The sequence below is a fragment of the Buceros rhinoceros genome, unplaced genomic scaffold (assembly GCF_000710305.1).
Source record: "Buceros rhinoceros silvestris isolate BGI_N320 unplaced genomic scaffold, ASM71030v1 scaffold16541, whole genome shotgun sequence".
NCBI lineage: Eukaryota > Metazoa > Chordata > Aves > Bucerotiformes > Bucerotidae > Buceros > Buceros rhinoceros.
This window is the reverse complement of record NW_010392669.1, coordinates 37,909-56,684: the sequence shown is the minus strand read 5'-3', so window position 1 is coordinate 56,684 and position 18,776 is coordinate 37,909. Positions and strand designations below refer to the sequence as shown.

General features: G+C 49.2%; 1 protein-coding gene across 1 annotated transcript in view; it reads left to right on the top strand.

Moving 5' to 3' along the window:
• Positions 1-18,170, top strand: part of MGLL (monoglyceride lipase) — a 58,866-nt gene extending 40,696 nt beyond the window's left edge. Inside the window, exons 4-8 of the mRNA XM_010144582.1 lie at positions 4,213-4,349; positions 5,841-5,951; positions 11,210-11,299; positions 16,876-17,091; positions 18,045-18,170. Coding sequence (XP_010142884.1) covers positions 4,213-4,349; positions 5,841-5,951; positions 11,210-11,299; positions 16,876-17,091; positions 18,045-18,170 — 680 coding nt within the window. The remainder of the gene's footprint in view (positions 1-4,212; positions 4,350-5,840; positions 5,952-11,209; positions 11,300-16,875; positions 17,092-18,044) is intronic.
• Positions 18,171-18,776: the final 606 nt, after the last annotated feature.

Below are 18,776 nucleotides of genomic sequence, written 5' to 3'. Positions count from 1 at the left end.
CTGCTGAAGCTCTGAGGAGTGATTGAGCCCACACCGCAGCTCGCGGGGCTGGGCTCTGCCTTTGGCAGGAGGGTTTGGCGCTACAACAGAGGAAGCGCGTGGCTTACAAAGAGGTTGGTGCTTGGAACAGAAGCTGTGCCGATGTCTGCGGGTGGACAAGGAGTGCTGCCGCGCTCCTCCATCCCCCAGCGCCTCGGAGGGCTGGGTGCTCGTGCACCTGGGCTGTGCGGGGACAGGCACTGCCAGGCTCTCCTCTTTGCCTAGTGCTCCCTTGGCCTTAATTCATGTGGTTAAGGACGGATTTCTTCAGCTCTGCTGTGGCCCCGCAGCCCCAGCAAACAAGCATTGTGCCGGTGGTGACCCGGCACAGCTGCCCTGTCCGAATGATTCTGCCCAGCAAGGCCAGAGCTCTGCTCTTTGCTTCAGGCAGTTCCCACTTGGCCTTTACTGAGAGGAAGGGAGTGTCCAGCTGCACTGTGCTTTTTGTTCACATTTTTTTCAGCATATCTCCGATCTGACCAGGATGTAACATTTTTTGAGGCACGAGAGCCAATGCAGCTGAAGAGTCTGGCTGCTTTGGAGTGGTTCTCAAAAGCACGCCCCACAGCTCAAGAGAACATGGTATTTGAGGAATAGAGGCACTTGTAGGAGTGTACGTTTGCAGGGCCACAAGATCCATTATGCAGGCAGAGTGATACCTACATGGCAAAAACACACTCCTCAGAGCCCTCGCAACCTCGGGTACTTCCTCACTGAACCCTCAGCGTTGCTGTCCTGGGCAGCCAGTCAGTATTATTCCATCCAGAGAGGTGTGTAGCTTTGGGGGATCTATAATCCTGGGTGAAGTCATGCTCTGAAGTCATGCTGACAGGATTGATTGATCATGAGTTACTGTTCTTGTCTCTGCGGTGGCAGTGCTACAGTCTGAACAAGCTCATGTAGAAAATAGAGAGGACAGAAATTAATAACTAGTACATACTAGGCCAGATAGAGCAGCCTTCCTTCCGGCTTTGTTGAAGCAAAGTGTGCTATTTTGCAGTGGTGCGTTTGGTTGGAAATGGAAGGTTAAACCTCCTACTTCTAGATTTGCAGTTTGAAAAGATGTGTTTTGTATTTTATTTTTAAAGGCTCCCGTCTAGGAAAGGATGGCCACAATTATCTTAGTACACTCAGCCTGAAACGGCTGGTCACTGAGCCACTGGCCATAGACGGTACTCGCAGCGAAGCACGCAAGCTGGATGTGGAGTCAGACAGATACGAATCCTGTCAGACATTTTTTGAAAACCAGGCGCGTCATGCAGATGTGCCCTGGCAGTCGTAGCTCTTTACAGAGGAGCATCTCGTGGTTATAACCTCACATTGCCCTGTTGAAACCCGGGGCCCCAGGCAGAGTGCTGCGATGAAGGAGCTCGTGGAACCGTCATTCTCGTGACACTTCTCTGTTGTCTCCTTTGCGTGTTGTGTCACTTGGGTGTGGAGCAGCTTCTGGTTAGCTCTGTTTCCTAGGTGCAGGTGGTTCCCCTCCTCTTGCCCCATCTTACCACGGACACTGTGGAACCACTACCTCAGATTCATTCCCAGCAAAACCCAAAGCACATAGCTTTACATCAAGGATGAACCTGACCTTTCGTTCTTAACAGCTCTAAAGGCAAAAGATCAAAGAAAAACATGTCAATATTCTTGACTTCATTGATGTCTGGTTGGGCACATGTCTTTCATCTTAGAAGAGGTCTTAGTTGCTCACCCTGGCGCTTTCTCAGCTGGAAGATTCAAACTTGCAATAAACTTCTCTTCTGGACTGAGTTTGGTTTCTTGAAGGAGAAGAGTGAGAAATAGTAAAATAAAAGAACACAACCTAGCAATGCCACCTGGCTAACCTCGCACAAGGGGCAGGGATTGCATCAAAGCAAAGACACGCGTGGCCTTCCTTCACCATCCACGCAGACAGACTGCTCCTCTAGCATTGCTCTGTGCTGAGTGGGGAACAGCTTAGTAGTTCAAAGCAGGGTCAAAATGTAGGTTCACTAAATTCTTCATAAAAACCCCCAAGCCCTGCAGAAATCGGTGAGCTGCTTGTCACCACTATTGCACAGGTACGTCTTGTCTTCCACAACCACAACTTGGACTGTTCCAAGCAGTGTCGTTGTTACATGGTAGGACCAGGGGATTTTCTGCACGCTGAGGACCAAGGAGGCTTTCCAGCCCTGCCTCTGCCTCATTCAAAGACAGAGCAAAGCCGCACAGCTCCGCAGCAGGGAGTCCTGGCCCCCACACAGACCCGGGCCGCAGGGGTTTGCGGTTTCCTCTTGCTCAGCTGTCTACAGACACTGTAGAGGAAGCGATACTAGAAACTAGTGCAAGCAGCACAGGAGAAAAGAGAAGTAAAAGTGCAGAGCTCTGCTAAAAGAAAACGTTCTTCTCTCCGGACTATTCAACTCTTATTAACTTGCTAGATTTGAGGTCTAAATAATAGGCAGATAACACATTTGAGGTCCAGGAAGTCAGTGGACTGGCCGTGTATAAAAGCAGGGAAAAGTTCACTTTAGGTCCCCTGGCCACGCACACGGCTTCGCTCCTGTAGACTATTGCAACTTGTATGATTGGCTCTTAATTTGTTTCTGGTCACTGATCCCCGGAGAATGCTTGCTCTGCCATATTTGGTTGGGAATTGGAGTGTGTGTATGGAAAGCAGACTCGGTAGTATGTTATTTATAACTGACCAGCGTGACAGCTATGGGTTTATCTGGCAGACAGCGCGGCTGCTTGCGCATCCACTGCCAAGAGACCCAGCTCTGGAGAGCACCCGGCAGGACGAAAGAACAAGTTCAGGGTTCAGTTTTTCATAGAAGGAGTGTATTTAGTCCAGCTTTTTATTAAAGTTCTGCCTAATTTCAAGGTGATTTTTTTGGATGTCTTACAAGCAAATTTAGACGCAGTTTCTTATGGTATGACTATTGCCAGCAGCTCTAACTGAAAAGCCGTTACCTGTTGGGCTGGATAGGCAATGTTTTTCTTTGCTGATCACTAGAGGGGGTACAATCCAGCGTGGGAACAATTGTCAGAGTCTTCACAACCGTTGACAAGTCTTTTCCCCTCTGTACCTCTAAGTATGCCTGAGTGCCCGCTGGAGAAGGCCTAGGGAGACACACAGCAGGAGCAGGGTGTTGTTTGAGACTCCCTACGCCCTATCCCGTATGGATGGGCTGTGTTTCCCCCTTCACAGGGGGCAATAATAACCTGCATAGAACAGAAAGGAACAAGCAAGGAGGCCAATTTTGAGGAAGAATCTTATTAGTGATATATAACAACATGTGTGTGTGGTCAGGTAAACATGCAAACTGCTCCCCCAGGGTGGTGTTAATTCCAAGCCTTTTCAAGCTCCAAACTGCCTGGGACTGTGTTTGTGATGATGCTGGCTCCACCTCTGCCAGGGATGCCACTGTTCCCATAGCAACTCACCATCTCCCGTTTTAGTCTTCCCCTTCCCTTTGATCAGTCAAGATAATTCCCAGACACAGAACGAGCTAACAGCGTCCGGGTGCAGTGCAGTTTGCATTAACACTTGTTTAGGAGGAGCAGGCCCCTTGATTCTTTCCCGCAGCAGGCCATCGCACCCACCGTCACTTGGCTTTCTCTACTGAGAGCACTTCACCTTGAGCAGGAAAGGGTGCCAGCCCACCTAGTGCTCCAGGGCGTCAGTGAGAAAAGGAAGGACCCTGCAAAGCTCATGCACACTGAGGCACCGGAAGAGGCTGTGTCCAAGGCCAATTAAGTTTACAGTGACCATATCTAGTCTTCGGAATTTCCCTGTTTCTTGCCAAGACTCTACACAGCAGTTATTGCTGTACAGTGATCCATCGGACCCCAGCGGACACCATCTCCACAGCAAGGCAAGACAGCTCCTCTGCTCTCCTCACCCTGATGTTGAGGGCTGCAAGAGGTTACTAGATTGGTGCTCTTAGTTTTGAAGAGCAGGTAGAGACACAGGGGAATGTAAGATTTTTTAAAAACTAGATCATGGTCAGTATGGCACATTTTAAACAGCTCGGTTAGCTTCCTTTATTTCTGCAGCACTCTTTCAGCTGAGAGATGACTGCAGGAGGAGGTCAGGTTGGGACAGTAACAGTCCAACAGGCACATTTCTGCTAAAGCCTCTCAGTTGCAACCACTGCTTCGACTGACGTAGATGCCTGCTCTCCTTTTCCCCTACAGCTGGCCATGGGCAGAGCGAGGGTGATCGTGTGGTTGTCCCAGATTTCCACGTCTTCATCAGGGACAGCTTGCAGCACATTGATCTCATGAAGAAAGAGCACCCCAAGCTGCCCATTTTCATTCTGGGGCACTCCATGGTAAGCGCTATCTCCTTCCCCTCCCAGCAGCACCCAGCACACATGCCAGGGCATGGTGGTACTCCTGAGGATGGCAGGAGATATCTCAGCCCACAGCAGGAAAAACAAAACTACAAGCAACCGTCCCTTCCTCTTCGTTCGCTGACTCGTTTGCCCGCGTGCCTTACCCCACAAGACCTGTCTTGAGAATAGTCAGTCCTTAACTTTTCTACCCGGATCATGGCTCCAATTAGTGGCGTTTGTAACAACAGGCCTATTTTAACAGGACCATTCATTCACACCGTGTACATGGAAAGTCCCACCACCTCCCTGTAGCACTGGGCTTCTCCTTTCATTGTAGCCAGTAACTGGGAGGTTAAGCCCTCCACAGCTTTGTGAGCAGCCAGGACACGAAGCACGAAAATACCCTCCAGCTTCATTCTGTTAAACAACCTAAGAGGAAAATGTGCTGGGGATTAGGGCTGCAAAAACAAAGGCACTGATTTGGCAAACAGATCTGAAGTCTGATTCTGACAGCATGGGCCAAATCCCTTTATTCAAGCTAGCAATATTCGCCCTGATGTCACTGATCCGCTCTCCCTGCCTTCCCGGAGGAGAGGCACATGAATAAGTGCTTTGGGATTGAGCCTGTGCTCGGATAAACAAGTGTTCCTGCACAAGGAGGCATGGCGGGCTCTGAAGTGCTCGCTGCGCTCCAAAGCCGCTGGAACAAGGAGCTAATTTCCCAGTGAGGTCTTTGAGATGCTTCTCACTGCTACTCCATTTAACAAGCCCCTGGTTCTCCAGCAGCGTGGAATTTCACCAAATATTCCCCCTGGCAACTAATCCTCTGCAAACTTCCCCCAGCAAGCCCGCCAGAGCCCTTCCGCCCCCCAGCCCTCACACCAGCAGCCCCGTCCTTTTGCAGAAGGGCTCAGCCTGGCTGGTGTTCAGCTCTAAACCACGGGCTGGGTCAGGCCCTGGGCACAGCGTTGTGGGGCTGCAGGGGCTGGGGTCACTTAAGAGGAGAATATTTAGCGTCCAGTAATTAGGGAAGGTTTTTGCATGCTGGGTGGCAGCGTTGCTGTTGCCCAGGTTACCAGTGCCACGGCGCAAGCCCACAGCATCGTCCCAGTGCAGCACCAGTCTGTCACGCTGAAAAAGCCCAACTTATTGTTCAAGTCCCACCTGAACTACCTCTTCAGACATTTTCTTCTTAGTCTTTTCAAATGAGGACACAAGGCATCCTAGGGAGCTGACAGACACTGCACAGAGAGTTGAGCTCAGCATGATGTGAGTGGGGGTTTATAGCATGAGAACAGAAACCACGTCTCTTCTACCCCACAAAACCCAGACACTTTTAGTGCTCCTACTCCTCCAGCCTCCCTCGCTGACCTCACTGGGGCTGCAAGAATGTGCTTGTTTGGACTAAAACCCTTCTGTAACAGGATTACAATACAAACGAGACGTTGACACTTGTATTAAGCTGTGGGCTGTTATTTTCCATTGCAGGGGGGAGCCATCTCCATTCTGACAGCTAGTGAGAGACCCGGTGAGTTTTCAGGCATGCTGTTAATCTCTCCTTTAGTGGTAGCCAGCCCAGAAGTCGCCACTCCCATCAAGGTAAGAGCAAACCTGCATTGCACCTAGTCACCTTCCTCTTCTGCTGAAGGTAACACACTAAGACCTCCAGCCTGCAGAACCCCGCTGAGATCTGTGCCACCTGGCTGCCAGTCAATACTTCTCTCCTAAGCGCCTCCCCCACAGTCCCATCTACTTTTCAGAGAAGTGATTCCTGAACTCACCCAGAAAAACTTGTCTTTCAGAGTCGGATAACGATGCTGCCTTGGGAGGGGGTAGCAGACTATGCTTTCTTCACCACACCCTGCGGCAGCCTACACAGTGCTGTCCCTTCCCTTCCTCTTCTACAGTTTTTCCTGACTCATACAGAGTCTGGTTTAGTTGCAACAGAGGCTGCTGGCTAAGTCAGGTCAGGGTTATTTTCGGTATTTGGGGGATGACCAGTTTCTAAACAAAACTAGAGCTCTTGAGTCCCAGGAATGCTCATGAGCCTCAAAGGAGGCTTCCAGCTAATGCAGCACTGCCCCAGCCGTGTCCCCTTTAGCTTGGTACCATAGCTGGTTCTTGTCCAGACCATCTCCTTCAGCTGCCATTTAGGCTTTACACCCCTCCAGAACTGTTTCTGATCCAAATTGTGCTGCCCAGTTTGCCTTTCTCCAGGGAGCCTCTGCAAGGCAACTGACCCCCAGTTCTCCCCTTATTTCTGTACTTTTAAAAGTATAAAGAACAATAAACAAGAAGCTGGAAGCAAAGGGAAGGGCCAGCTAAGCCAGCAGGAGGGACAGGACAGGACTTGTTCTTTATCCTTTCTCCCTAGACTCTCCTCCTGAGGCTAGCTTCTTGATTTAATCCACTTCTAAGCTATTTCTCCAGCTTTTTTTTTATTTCTGAGAAAGGAAACAGATCGCCTCAGCTTTCAGTATAATCCTGTTACACCTTCTGCTGTAGCCAAAGCCATCTCCTGACCTCACAAATCACTCCAAGCACCAAAGGGTGCTTTTTAATCACTTCACTCTTCCGCTGACGGAAATATGTTAAGACTCAAATTGCAAAACCTTGCTGAGATCTGCACCACCTGGATGCCGGTCAATATTCTCCTTCTAAGCGTCTCCCGTAAAGTCGCACTGACTTTTCAGAGGGGAAGTGGAACTGAAGTCATCCAGTCTTGCAACACTTATTTCACAGGAGTCAGAGCACCAAAGCACGCGTTTAGGAGGCTGGCAGCTGATTTCTTCATGCGTGAAGCTATACCTGCCTCAGCATAAGGGTCCCATGAGCACCAGTGCCCCTGCTTTTTCTTACTTTGGAGAGGGAATAAGAACAAATATTAAGAAAAAAAAGGGTCTGAATCTGGGAAATACTGTGAGCCTTCTGTTTCTAGTCAAGCCAAGGAAAATACGGAAAGATTTCCCTTCTTCTAGGGCCCTATCTTTTGCTAGGTGCTAAACGCCTTCTGAAATGCAGACTCGGCAGTTCTGTGGGAACTGGTATTACTGTAGACTGGTTTCTAGCAGATCTGTACCAGGTCGTTGCTTTATTTCCACACAGGAAATCCTAATCTCTAACCGAAGTGTTTTGGAGGTGTTTACATGGTCTCTTTCTTAGAGAGTCTCTCACATGCAGTAATACAAGCGCACAGTGAGTTTCTTGCTCTTTCAAACTACTGTTTCATCTCAAAACAGATAAAAAATATCCCTGCTCTGTCAGATTTAGTTTAAAGCAGTCCTGGAGTTGAAAAGGTGTTTGCAAGAGGAAAGGGTGGAAACAGGCAGAGTATTCCTGCATAAGCCACGTTTTCCGTAAAGCTGAGCTGAAAACACTTGTGCACTTTTTTCCCCCCTCTAGAGCCAGGAAACGTTTCATTGGTGTTTGTACCTCTGAGGCACAAAGGCTTTGGTTTTCCCTTGGAAATGGTACGACTTCTCGGCCCTGGGCCATTTCCCAAGGACTGTTGCATTCATCCCTTTGCTGGGGAATTTTCCAGCTGAGCAAGAATTTACCTTGGCCTGAACAAATGAGGGGTCACGGCCACTGTAACAGATTACAGACCGGGTCTTTCAGTCTGTCTTAGAAATACCTTCCCTCTGCTGCTGCCGAACCAGCCCCAGCAGCAGCAGAAACACAGCGTGTTCGCAGGCTACGCTCAGGAAAATAAAGCTCTGCTCTTTGCAGAAACAGTTCCATTAACACCCTATATAAATCTCGTGCCCCGACTGAAGCATCCAGTTGCAAATCCAATGGAGAGAGAGGGATCTTACTGCCTTCCCCCTTTTCTTCTCCAGCAATCTGGACAAAATTCAGCTCTGAATCTTCAAAATTTCAAAGGATGCAAAGAAATGGGAGTCACATATACTGGCAAAGAGCAGAGTGAGGGTAAAAGAATATCTCCCGTGACATTTCTGCTACTGAATGCTTTGAAATCAGGTGGGCAGGACAACCCCTTAGGACATATTGCCTTGTGATTAATCCTGTGCTAACCCTCAGCCTGCTCCTTAAGGACTCAGTACACAGTACTCTCTCACTGCTTTTTGTGTCTTCCATTTCACCCTGTCAGATCCATTGCTTTCCGACCCCGCTGGACATCCCCTGTCCCAGTACCCGAAGGTCTCCAAGTCATTCAGGCAGAATCTGCACCCAGAACAGTGCAGGAGGCTGCTTCTAAACAGACAGTCAAGCTGGAAGGAAGTAATATTTTCAAACCTCTTCTTTGCCTTTGCTCTGGTCTGTCCAGTTTAGCAGAGATGTTAGTCATCGGGTTCAGACAAACGTGAATTAGTTTGGTATGAAACTGCATATCTGGTATATACCATATCCTATCTCCCTGATAACGCTGCCCAGTTGCTCTCAGCCTGGTCTCTGTAGCTCATCACAGTGCCTCTTCCAAGGACTTTTCAGCTCAGCCAGATGAGCCTGGCTGGCTTAACCAGTTTAAACATCACATTTTGCAAAACCAGCACGTTTGTAGCTGAAATGAAGTAAAGGGAATTCACACAAGCAGACTGGCAAGCAGAGATCAAGGGAGAGAGAAATAAGCACATCGAGGTGTGAAAGGAACAGGGATTGTTCCATTCATAGGAAAAGTGTCTATGCTGTGAAGGATCCGTATAGTTAAACTAATGCAAAACACGTGAAATCAGCTTAAAGTTACGCTGCCAGTCGAGAGGGGATGCTCAGCCCATCTATTTCAGTCTTATTCTGAGATCTTTTCCATAGGCAGAAGGACCGGATTTGAACACTGTTAGTATTTCACACGCCTGTGGTGGCCCCGAGCAGCTCTAGTGACCACTGCTCCACAGTGTCATCCTCAGCCCAGCCAGTCACAGCGCCATCATTGCATTACCTGTTCTTGATCATTTAGGAACTCTTCTCTCAAGGACCCACGGTGCCCCTTTGAACCAAGAGGGAGATGAACTCTTCACGGATCAAATATAGTCAGCATTTCAACACCACAGCTTTTAATTAGTCACAAACTGTATCAGAGTGTTTGCAAGATCAGTGAAGGCCCAGGGGAACCTTACGAATTTTTTATTATAACATAAAACTCTATTTACCTGGTGCTGGAATTTGAGACTATGTCAACTGACTTCCCTCTTCAGCCTAACGTAGAAGTAGGCAAAGCGCCTTTCTTCCAAACAACATGCCATCTTTCACTCTCTCTGGGTTATCTTGGACCTAAATATCCGTGGCATTCACACCAACACATTGATCCTGCGGCCAGTACTCTAGACAGACCCTGAGAGAGCATCAGCTAACCCCTTACACCAAGGTATTTCCTCCTGAATAAGCAACCATTAGGTATAAGAACATGACGTGTCATAAGATCAGGTGTATATCCTTAGGTGTAAGAACTCACCTCAGCTCTTAACTCGGGCTCCAGTTTAGGGCAGCCAAATTGTCTGAGGTTCTCGTGATAATTTTTGGAGTCAGGCGCTCCCAGACCATTATTCAGATGTTAGAGGTGTTCTGAGGGATGTTTCTCTCACTCCCCATACTCTGTAAAGAAAACTCACGACAATTACACTTCTCCCAAGTTGAATACCTCAGTTAGGTGTCTAAATTTACTTGGCATGTATCTATCTAGTTGGAGAGAAGCAAAACTGTTACAGCATTGTCAGTGCACAGAGTCCATAACCTTGCCTAGGATTCAGGAGGGTGCATGCCTCAAGTCACCGCTGCCTGGATGGAGTTAAAACAAGGAAAACCCTGGTCCTGTTTGTTTGCACCATAAGCTCGTACTTGCATTGGTGTGGATACGTTACTTTACTAGTCTAACTGCGCAGACCTCGGTAGAAATTAATTTTGCTGACACAATGTCGTAGCCAGTGAGGGGCTCAACGACACTCGACAGTGACAGTAGTTCCTAGTCATATCCACCCCAAGGTACACCTGTGTTCTCAAACCTGCAGTGAGTCCTGACTGCTTGTCCCTCCTGGTGACTTTGGCTTCGCCTTGCGTTATTCCTCTAACACCGTAATTACTCTGTCACGTATCATCCGCGATCTGAAATGTCAGGGAGTGCTTCAGAAGTGATCACACATCAGCAGAAACAGAGAACTTAGGTGACGGCCGACCTGCAAGAGTTAGCCGAGACATGAAAGGGCCATAAAACAGACCAACAAATGCTAATGGAAGATTTTTAAACTTAAGTGGTGCTCACTTAATTAAAGACAGCTATCAGAGATCAGAGCAGAACCCTGGGACCAGCGTGCTTGTAGCGCTCTTGAAATGAACGATGTTACCCTTTCTTCTGCCAGCAGTTTTGAGCCTGAGCTGCTGAATGCTTTTGTATTTCGTTCCCAGGAGAGAAGCGAGCGATGGATTTCCTTAGCCAGTGCGTGCATATTTTGCTGCTGTTTATTTACAACTTCCCCAGAGAGTATGTTGATCAAAAAGAGTGCAACCCAGGCAACTACTGCAGCCTGCAGTGACAGCTGTGGCCGGGAAACAAACCCCAGCCCCTCCAGGAGCTGGAAGAAGCTTTTTCCTATCAAAGTGCTTAACTGAGGCCTTTTTAGAAACTTAACACACGAATAAGGCGAAGTACAATTAAGTCGTGGTGTTGTGCGCGGACGGACAGCTGACAGCATTTCAGCCTAGCACACCCACTCCCTGACAGAGCCGTTTGAACACTTTCTCTTTAAGAGAAACGTTTTAAATATAGGACAGACCATTCTCCAGTGTCTGCTGACATTTCTCAACTCTAACTTCCGTACTGATTCCCATCAGCTCAGGATTTGGCCCTCTCTGTTGCCCCTCTCGCTCTGACTACCTCTTTAACTGCTTGCTTTCCTCTCCCACAGGTTTTTGCAGCAAAAGTGCTCAACTTTGTTCTCCCAAACCTGTCACTGGGATCGATAGATCCAAATGCAATTTCCCGGAACAAGAAGGAGGTGAGAACCTTAATGCCACTTAAAGTCACTGTGTCTTGTCCTAGTCCTGCTGTTTCTCTTAAAAAAAACCAAATGTTTTGCTAAATCATGAAGGCAAGGTCTATGCTGGTGTAAAAAGGCGAGACATCTCTGAAGTCAGTGGAAATGACTGCATGTAGCAGAAAACTGGGACATCAGCTGTTCTTCCCTTCGATGCACTTTGCACCTGCAGCCCCTCTGGGTACAAGACATAGCAGAGACCTGTGCTACGATTGTCGTAGGAAGCACACGGGAGCCACGTTTGCCTCTGCTGCACCACCACTATGGCGGCAGAAACCAGCTCACGCAGCTTGCAAACACTCTGCTAAAGTCAGCTTTGCGGCGAAACCGTGCCGAATCCTGCGCTCCTGGAGACTTGGTCTCCTGCTTGCAAACCAGGATCGCGTTGTGCTGAATGCGCTGGAGAAGAGCACGCTTGGCCCAAAGACCTTGCTACAAGGTCTCCTGGCTCACATGCTGGCTGTGCCACAGCCTCTCAAACAAACGATGTATTGCTGCATCTGGAAACGATACTTAACCCAGCCACGGTTGAAGCAGCCCCTTGGACAACCCCCTTCCAGCTCCACCACTGTGAGTGCACAAGGAACTCTTCCAGGGTGAAGTTTCTGTAGTGTCACCATAGCTTGGGACTCTTCCCTCACTCCTCCCTGCTCCTAGTACTAAGCGTTGCAGCATGTTCATGCCATCACTGGCAAAACCAGATGTTGTTAATGGCTGCAACAACACATAGCAAGGGTTTTTCCTTCTCACTGTTGTGGGAGGAGTGAAGCAAATCGAGGTGTTTTGGCTGGACCCAGAACTTGGTGCATTTCAGAAATCAACTTGAATGATTGAAATTGACACCAAGGGTGTCTCAAAAGCAGGAGAGCTTCGCTGGTGCAGTGGGGAGTTGTTCTGTGCTCCCCCATCAGCTCACACCTCACTGACAGATGCTGTAATTTCCCCTGACTTTCATATCTTAAGTCAAAATTACTAAATCGTCTTCCTCTGGGGAGGCAGCCCGACTGGCGTTAGAGTGAAAGCTGAAAGGATCAGGAGCAAAGAGGATGTCAGCGGCAGTGCGAGTGCAGTGCCGTCAGCCTCGGCGTATCCCACCCCTTTGACTCACCCGTTCAGTAAACTGGAAAGCAGAATCTCCCAGAATAGCCTCAAGGCTTGCAGGGATGTTTCGTGGCTCCACCAAAGAGTTTTTGGTTAAATGACTTACAGTTCCCTTATCTGTGAATAGAGCGTTACATTTCACTGGAGTGAAGGCAGACAGAGTCAAGGAGCTGAGAAAAGGAAGTAGGTCCTAGGAAACCGTCAAGACTAGCATGGAGGGAATTCCTGTGCATCCACTGATGCACCATATGACATGAGCTCTTAAGTACTATATGAGGCTGCACAAAATATATACTGGGGAAAAAGGCTGATTCCTGTCAAGCTGTAGAAATCTGTTCTTCATTACATTCAGCTGCCATAACTTGTTGCATAAAAAAGTTTAAATTAGACAGCAATTCACTAAAATCACACAAAGGAAAGTTTTCACTTCTGCATTTGTTCTTAGAGGATGAACACAGTCAGTGCTCTGGAGGAGGAGAGGAATTTGAGAGCGTTACCTCCTACCTGAAGAGTGAGCATAGCTGGGATACGTGCTCTGATTTATTACGTGGCACTTGAACTCTGAACAGCTGGTTCATAAGGGTGGCGGTTTTAAAGACACCACTGACAGCTGGATCCTCTGCTGGAAGATGCTAGTGCTGCACTCAATAGCTTTACAGGAGAAGTGGCGATGTGGGGACCTCCTGGGTAACAATGCATTCAGGAGAGTGTCAGTGAGCTCCTGTAACGCGGTGCACAATAGTGGCCGAGCATTTTCATGTCGGGGTGGTGTTAGGACATCACAGCAACCACGAGACATAGTTCATAATAAATGCTACTGTGCTGTCTTTCTACCCAGATATTTGCTGCTGCTTCCTCTGCTCTGTGATGCTCCAAATCTCAAAGAGCTGCCTTTGACCATCGCTTTTCCTCTGCCCTTTTGCTTTCCACGAGGCAAGGAAAAGCCTTTTTGCTTTTTTGTGGATAAAAATGTAGGTCTGCTTACAATGGAGTAGTCTTCAAAATGGGCCAACAATGAGCACACAGCTTGCAAGGGCTGTGGATTGCCATGTAAAATGTTTTCCTGACCATCTTCAAAGACCAGGATTCAAGGCTCCAGACACTTACTGAGGACAACACAGCGTCTTGGTCCTCTGGCTGCCTCTAACACACACTCCACCCTCCTTTTGGACTCAAAACACACAGCTTCAAAGTACACAGTGTGCTGGAAACATCCATTATTTATACGTTAAACACATTCTCCTGCCAGACCAAGTTTCTATTCTCTAGGAATATTTTTGGGACATCATCCAAGGATTTCCTGATGATTTGTGTTCCCAGCAGGCTGTCCTCAGGGTGAAACACAGGATGGCATGGAGCTGCTGGTTTGATCTGCTTGCTATATCAAATGCAAGAGACACAAAAGAGAGCCAGAAGCAACCTTAAAAACCCAGTCCTGTTACTACAGGGAGAAAAAACATACCGGGGCAGGCACCCCTTAACCCCATTAATCTTTGTTAGCTGCCACTGATTGCAGCAGAAGAGTCCTCCTGACTTGTTCCTGCAGAGTCCACATACAAGGAGGCTGCAATTACCTTATAATTAATTCATTGCTCTGCAAAATGCGAGGAGGAATTTAATGCAGCAGGAGCCCTGATGGTTGTTTGTGTCTTAGAATTACATAAAGAGAAAACAGAGCTGTTGTGGTGGACTCTGCAGAGCCTTTGCTCGACCATGGCTGGAAGCAGTCACAGCTCTGCCAGGGTCACCATCACTGGCCCCCACTATCACAGCCAGTGGGAGCTCTGGGCTTGCAGAGTTTATAGCTCACAGAATATAAAGCCCATTGCCTGCCTTCCCCTCTTTGCCCTCACCCCATGCACCCAGTATTAACTCTGACAGGATTCCTGTTCATTGACTGGGAACACTCCCCTTGCACTCCAGATCCATCTGGGCTGGGATCATTACTTTTTTTTCCCCCCTCTCTCATCATCTGCACAAAAATACTTGTTGGCTGCTCAGTAGCTAAAAAAATCCCTGTTCTTTCAGAAAAGAACAAGAGAAAGAAAGAAAACCATTAGGTCATTCTCTTAGCAGTATGTTTTTCTCCATGGGAAGGGAACTTCTGTCAATGCATCCACCCACCCCTTCTCAGTCACACCCTCACCCACAAAGTTCCTCAAAAAAAAAACCCCTTGAAAAATAGAAAGAAACCCACCTCAAAGCTACATTGCTTCAGCACAGTGCTGTGACACAGATCCAGACCAGCAACTTCCAGAGCAGGCTGAAGCCAGTTGCTAAATAGCCCGTGGAACAGGTGTTTTTGCTCAAACTGCTGATGAAAAGTCAACACCTTTAGCTGGAACTACTAAGGTACACCCAGCCGCGAACGGGAGACCTGGCGACACCACCCCAGGCAGCTGGTGCTTTGGAAGTCAAAGCTGAACTTTTTCCTTGAGCACATTGACCAGAGGCTGCTTCTTTCCAAACACAGGTGGATCCTCACCCTTTTGAAGCACTTTGCGAAGCAGGGAAGGTGTGGCAGGCAGACAGGCTGAGCAGTCTAGGGAGTGGAGGACACGGGTGGAGGCTTCTGCACCAAGATGGTTGGGCACTGAGAGGGTCCGTGTGGTGACAAGGGGACCATGCGCTGTTCAGCCTTTCTGCTTCCTAGGGCCTTTAGCAGGAGCAGAGGATGCTCAGCAAGACTGAAGAGTGGATCCTTTTGGCTCAGCTGCAATCTCATCTTTGCAGTGGCATCTTACAGCGTTCTCCAAACCCTCAGTGTGCGTGGGCACTTGCTTCTTTGAAAGGCAGACACTCTGCGTGAGATCCTAATATTATGAGCTGCAATGAGAGACATCTTTGCCACCCTGCCAAAATCTACCCCTCTCTTCAGAGTAGCCATGATCTTACGCAGAGGCCAAGACGCGATGGTGGCCTTAATCAAACACTGGAAACATCTGCTGCATCCACAGGTCTCTAAAAGAGTGCTACAACAGCTGGAATTTCTTTGGTCCAACTCCAGCACAAGTTAGAGTGGCTCTACAGCTGTCACTCCTTTGAGCATCCTCAGCGTTGTGGGCTGGGACTGAAGGGTGCCAGCTGTTAGTAATCCCAAATTCCCACCCTCTTGCTGCACTCAGGCATATGAACCATGGGTTCAAGCAGCAGGAGATGGTGAGGATGGGAAGCAAGAAGGTGATGCACCAGCCCACCTTGCTGCCAGCTCCATTTCCAGTGCTTTGTGCTCCAGCGCTTTTGCAATGACAAGGACGGAAACTGGTCTTCTGGCAAGTTAATGCCCTCAGGTGGGAAAGCCCATGTAGTGTCCTTCTGCCACCCTGATAGTCTCACCTCACAGCAAGGTGGATGCAGAATCCACCTCAAAGCTCTTCTGCCTTTTGCTGGGGACCAGGCAGGCCACCAGGCGCTGCTACAGTGCATGCCTGTGCCTACACATAGCAACTTGTCCCTGCGATGGCCCTGAGGGTCTTCTCCCACCCGTGGTCCCCTCAGGGCAGGTGCATGCAAGAGGGCCTCAAGTTTCTGCCAAGCAGGGGAGAATTTTAACAGATACCATTGCCTGCAAGGAGGGAAGGAGGCTGTCTTCGGCCAACCTATAAATAACCAGCAATTCTATAAACATCTGCCAGGGTTGGGAGAAACTGGAGACTGTGCCAGCGACCAACCCGTAATCAAAGCATTCTGGCAACTACTGCGGTGGCAGTGGCTGTGTGGGCCGACTCCCGGTACAGTATACAAATATTTACTGTGGATTTGCCTGCTGCGGTAACTACTCATTCGCAGCAACTTTCTGCACCAGCTCTGGTGCGTTTTTATCCTCTCTCAGTCTGGCTGAGCAAGTTGAGGGGGTTTTGTCTGCCATCAAATACCATCACGTGCTGCCTGGTCTCTGCACACATCACACCCAGAGGGGAGCCCTCTGCCTAAGAGTGCTCTGCAGTCAGTTGTCTGTAGGTGTAGGTCACGGTCTTCACCCCCAGAGAGTGAAGGTGAAAGAAGATCTGAGCTCTCAGCAGAGAGGCCAGGGACCCAGGGAATATGAGCTTTCAAATAACACGGTCTGAAGAACTCTGTGCAGAAGAAATGTCATGTTTGAGTGACAGAAGGACGTGGCAGAGGAGAAAAATGCAGGCAGGTGCTCCCACGGGAACAGTCTTTGACATTGTTGTTTGCCTGCAGAAAGAGCTTTGGCTTGAATATCTTTTAGTGACGGAAGAGAGAAGCGCCCCGCGAGGAGCAAGCCACATTGCGTGAGCAGTTCTGGGTAGCCTCAATAAAGGCCTTGACCTTGACTCTGATGGCAGGATGTCTTGACAGAGTAGGAAATGACAGTACAAGCCAAGGGAAGAGACTCCTCACTGCCCAGATGATCTGCTTTGTTTTTCTGCGTGAAATACTGCTAACCTTAAATTGCCTCTTCCCCCTGCCAGGTGGAGGCTTACATGTCTGATCCCTTGGTCTACCATGGTGGCATGAAGGTCTCCTTCGTCATCCAGCTGATGAATGCCATTGCCAGAATTGAGCAAGCTCTGCCCAAGTTGACTTTGCCCGTCCTGGTGCTACACGGCTCTGCCGACAAGCTCTGTGATATCAGAGGGTCCTATTTACTGATGGACACAGTGCAGAGTCAGGACAAAACACTCAAGGTCATCATGCTTTCTGGATTTTTTGGGTATTGTGCTGTCAGTGTTGGCCTGAGCACAAGTGACTGTGAGGGACAGGGAGCCTGCTGAGCTCCAGAGAGCTGGAGGACTGATGCATCAGTGAGACCGAGCAGGTTACATCCCCTGTCACCAGGAGGCAGCTCAGGTGCAGCCCTTCCTGGGCGTAGTGTGGTGGCCTCTCACCAGCAGCAGCTGGGCTGCAGGCAGGGGGTGGTGGGTGATCTCAGGCCTGAGCCAGCAGGGGCTGTGCACCTAGAGGGTCTCTTGGACATGAAGCAGCTTGGCATGGAAGTAGAGCGAGGCGCATAAACAGGTGAAGTTCTTCCGAACGATGCCAACTGTGCGAGCACCAAGCTCACCTCGTGCCCCAGCTCTTGAGGTGGAGGGAGGCCTTCCCAAAGCACTGCACGATAAAAGCCACTCCACATCTGCTCGTTGCAAGAGAGCCACAGCTGATTAACCGATTGTTAGCACATGAATGAGCGTGAAAGAGAGACAGGGAGACAGAGGGAAAGCTTTTGTCATTGGAAAAATAACTGGATGGTCTGGGCATAAAAGAAGAAAAATTGCACAAGGCATGATGGGAACATCCCCCATTGTCCTTTAAACTCCAAGGGCATGATAAGTATTTCCTCCTTCTTAGTGGGATAAGAACCACGTGCATGGGGCTGGGACATGCACTATCTTCCTAAAGGGCAGCAGGGAGCTCGGGTAACGTGCAGATGTCAGGCTGCAACACCAGTGCCTTCCTGCACGCCACCGCCAGCGCCACCAGTGGCATCTCTGATTTCATACCCTGCCACATCCAGGGGAAAAAATGACAAGGTGTGGGCAGGACATGCTGCACCTGCGGGTTTTGACAAGAGGGGACTGAAGGCTGTTTTGTTCATGTGGACTTTTTTTCTGTGCTAATCTCCCTCTCTCCTTGGCTGCAGGTGTATGAGGAAGCCTGTCACGCCCTCCACAGAGAGCTGCCCGAGGTCTCTACCTCTGTCTTCACAGAAATACTGACATGGATTGGCCAGAAGGTCTCAGCAGCTGGGGAAACCAGCCATACTTAAGAGCAATTGGTTTTGCAGCTTTTACTGGGGTTTCGAGGGAATCGAGGCTTTTCTTAATAGACGTCTCTCTGGAAAAGATCTAAGGTGGAGGAACTCCTGGGGTATTTTGTCATTCACAGCCTACGGGAGGGTGGGGGGAGAAGCACAGGGTGGGGCATTATTTGCGGATGCAAATGGCCATTGCCCTAATCGGGACAGGAGTTGATAGCTGTGTGAGCAGCCTCAAAGCTTTCCCGGTTAGGTGACTTGACTGAAACGCCCCTCACCCACCAAACTTCCCCCACCGCTTCCCCTTCTCTGCTTTCACTGGGGTAACGGGTGTATTTGTACTGCAATAATTTTTGGTATGTTAGAGAAGTCAGTATCTTCCACTTCATGGATGTGAGTCCTTACAGTCCCTTCACTGTCCCCACCATCCAGTACCTTAAAAGCCCTGAGAGGAGAGCAACAAAGTGCTGGATAACAGGAGAGGCTGGAGATGGAGCTGACAGCTCCCTGGAGGTGAAGGGCTGGTGTTCCAGGACAGACCCCTTCGGACACTGCCTTCCTACGCAGGCCGGGCCAGGGGAGAGCACGAAGACAGCCTCCCCCAGCGCCCTGCCCGTC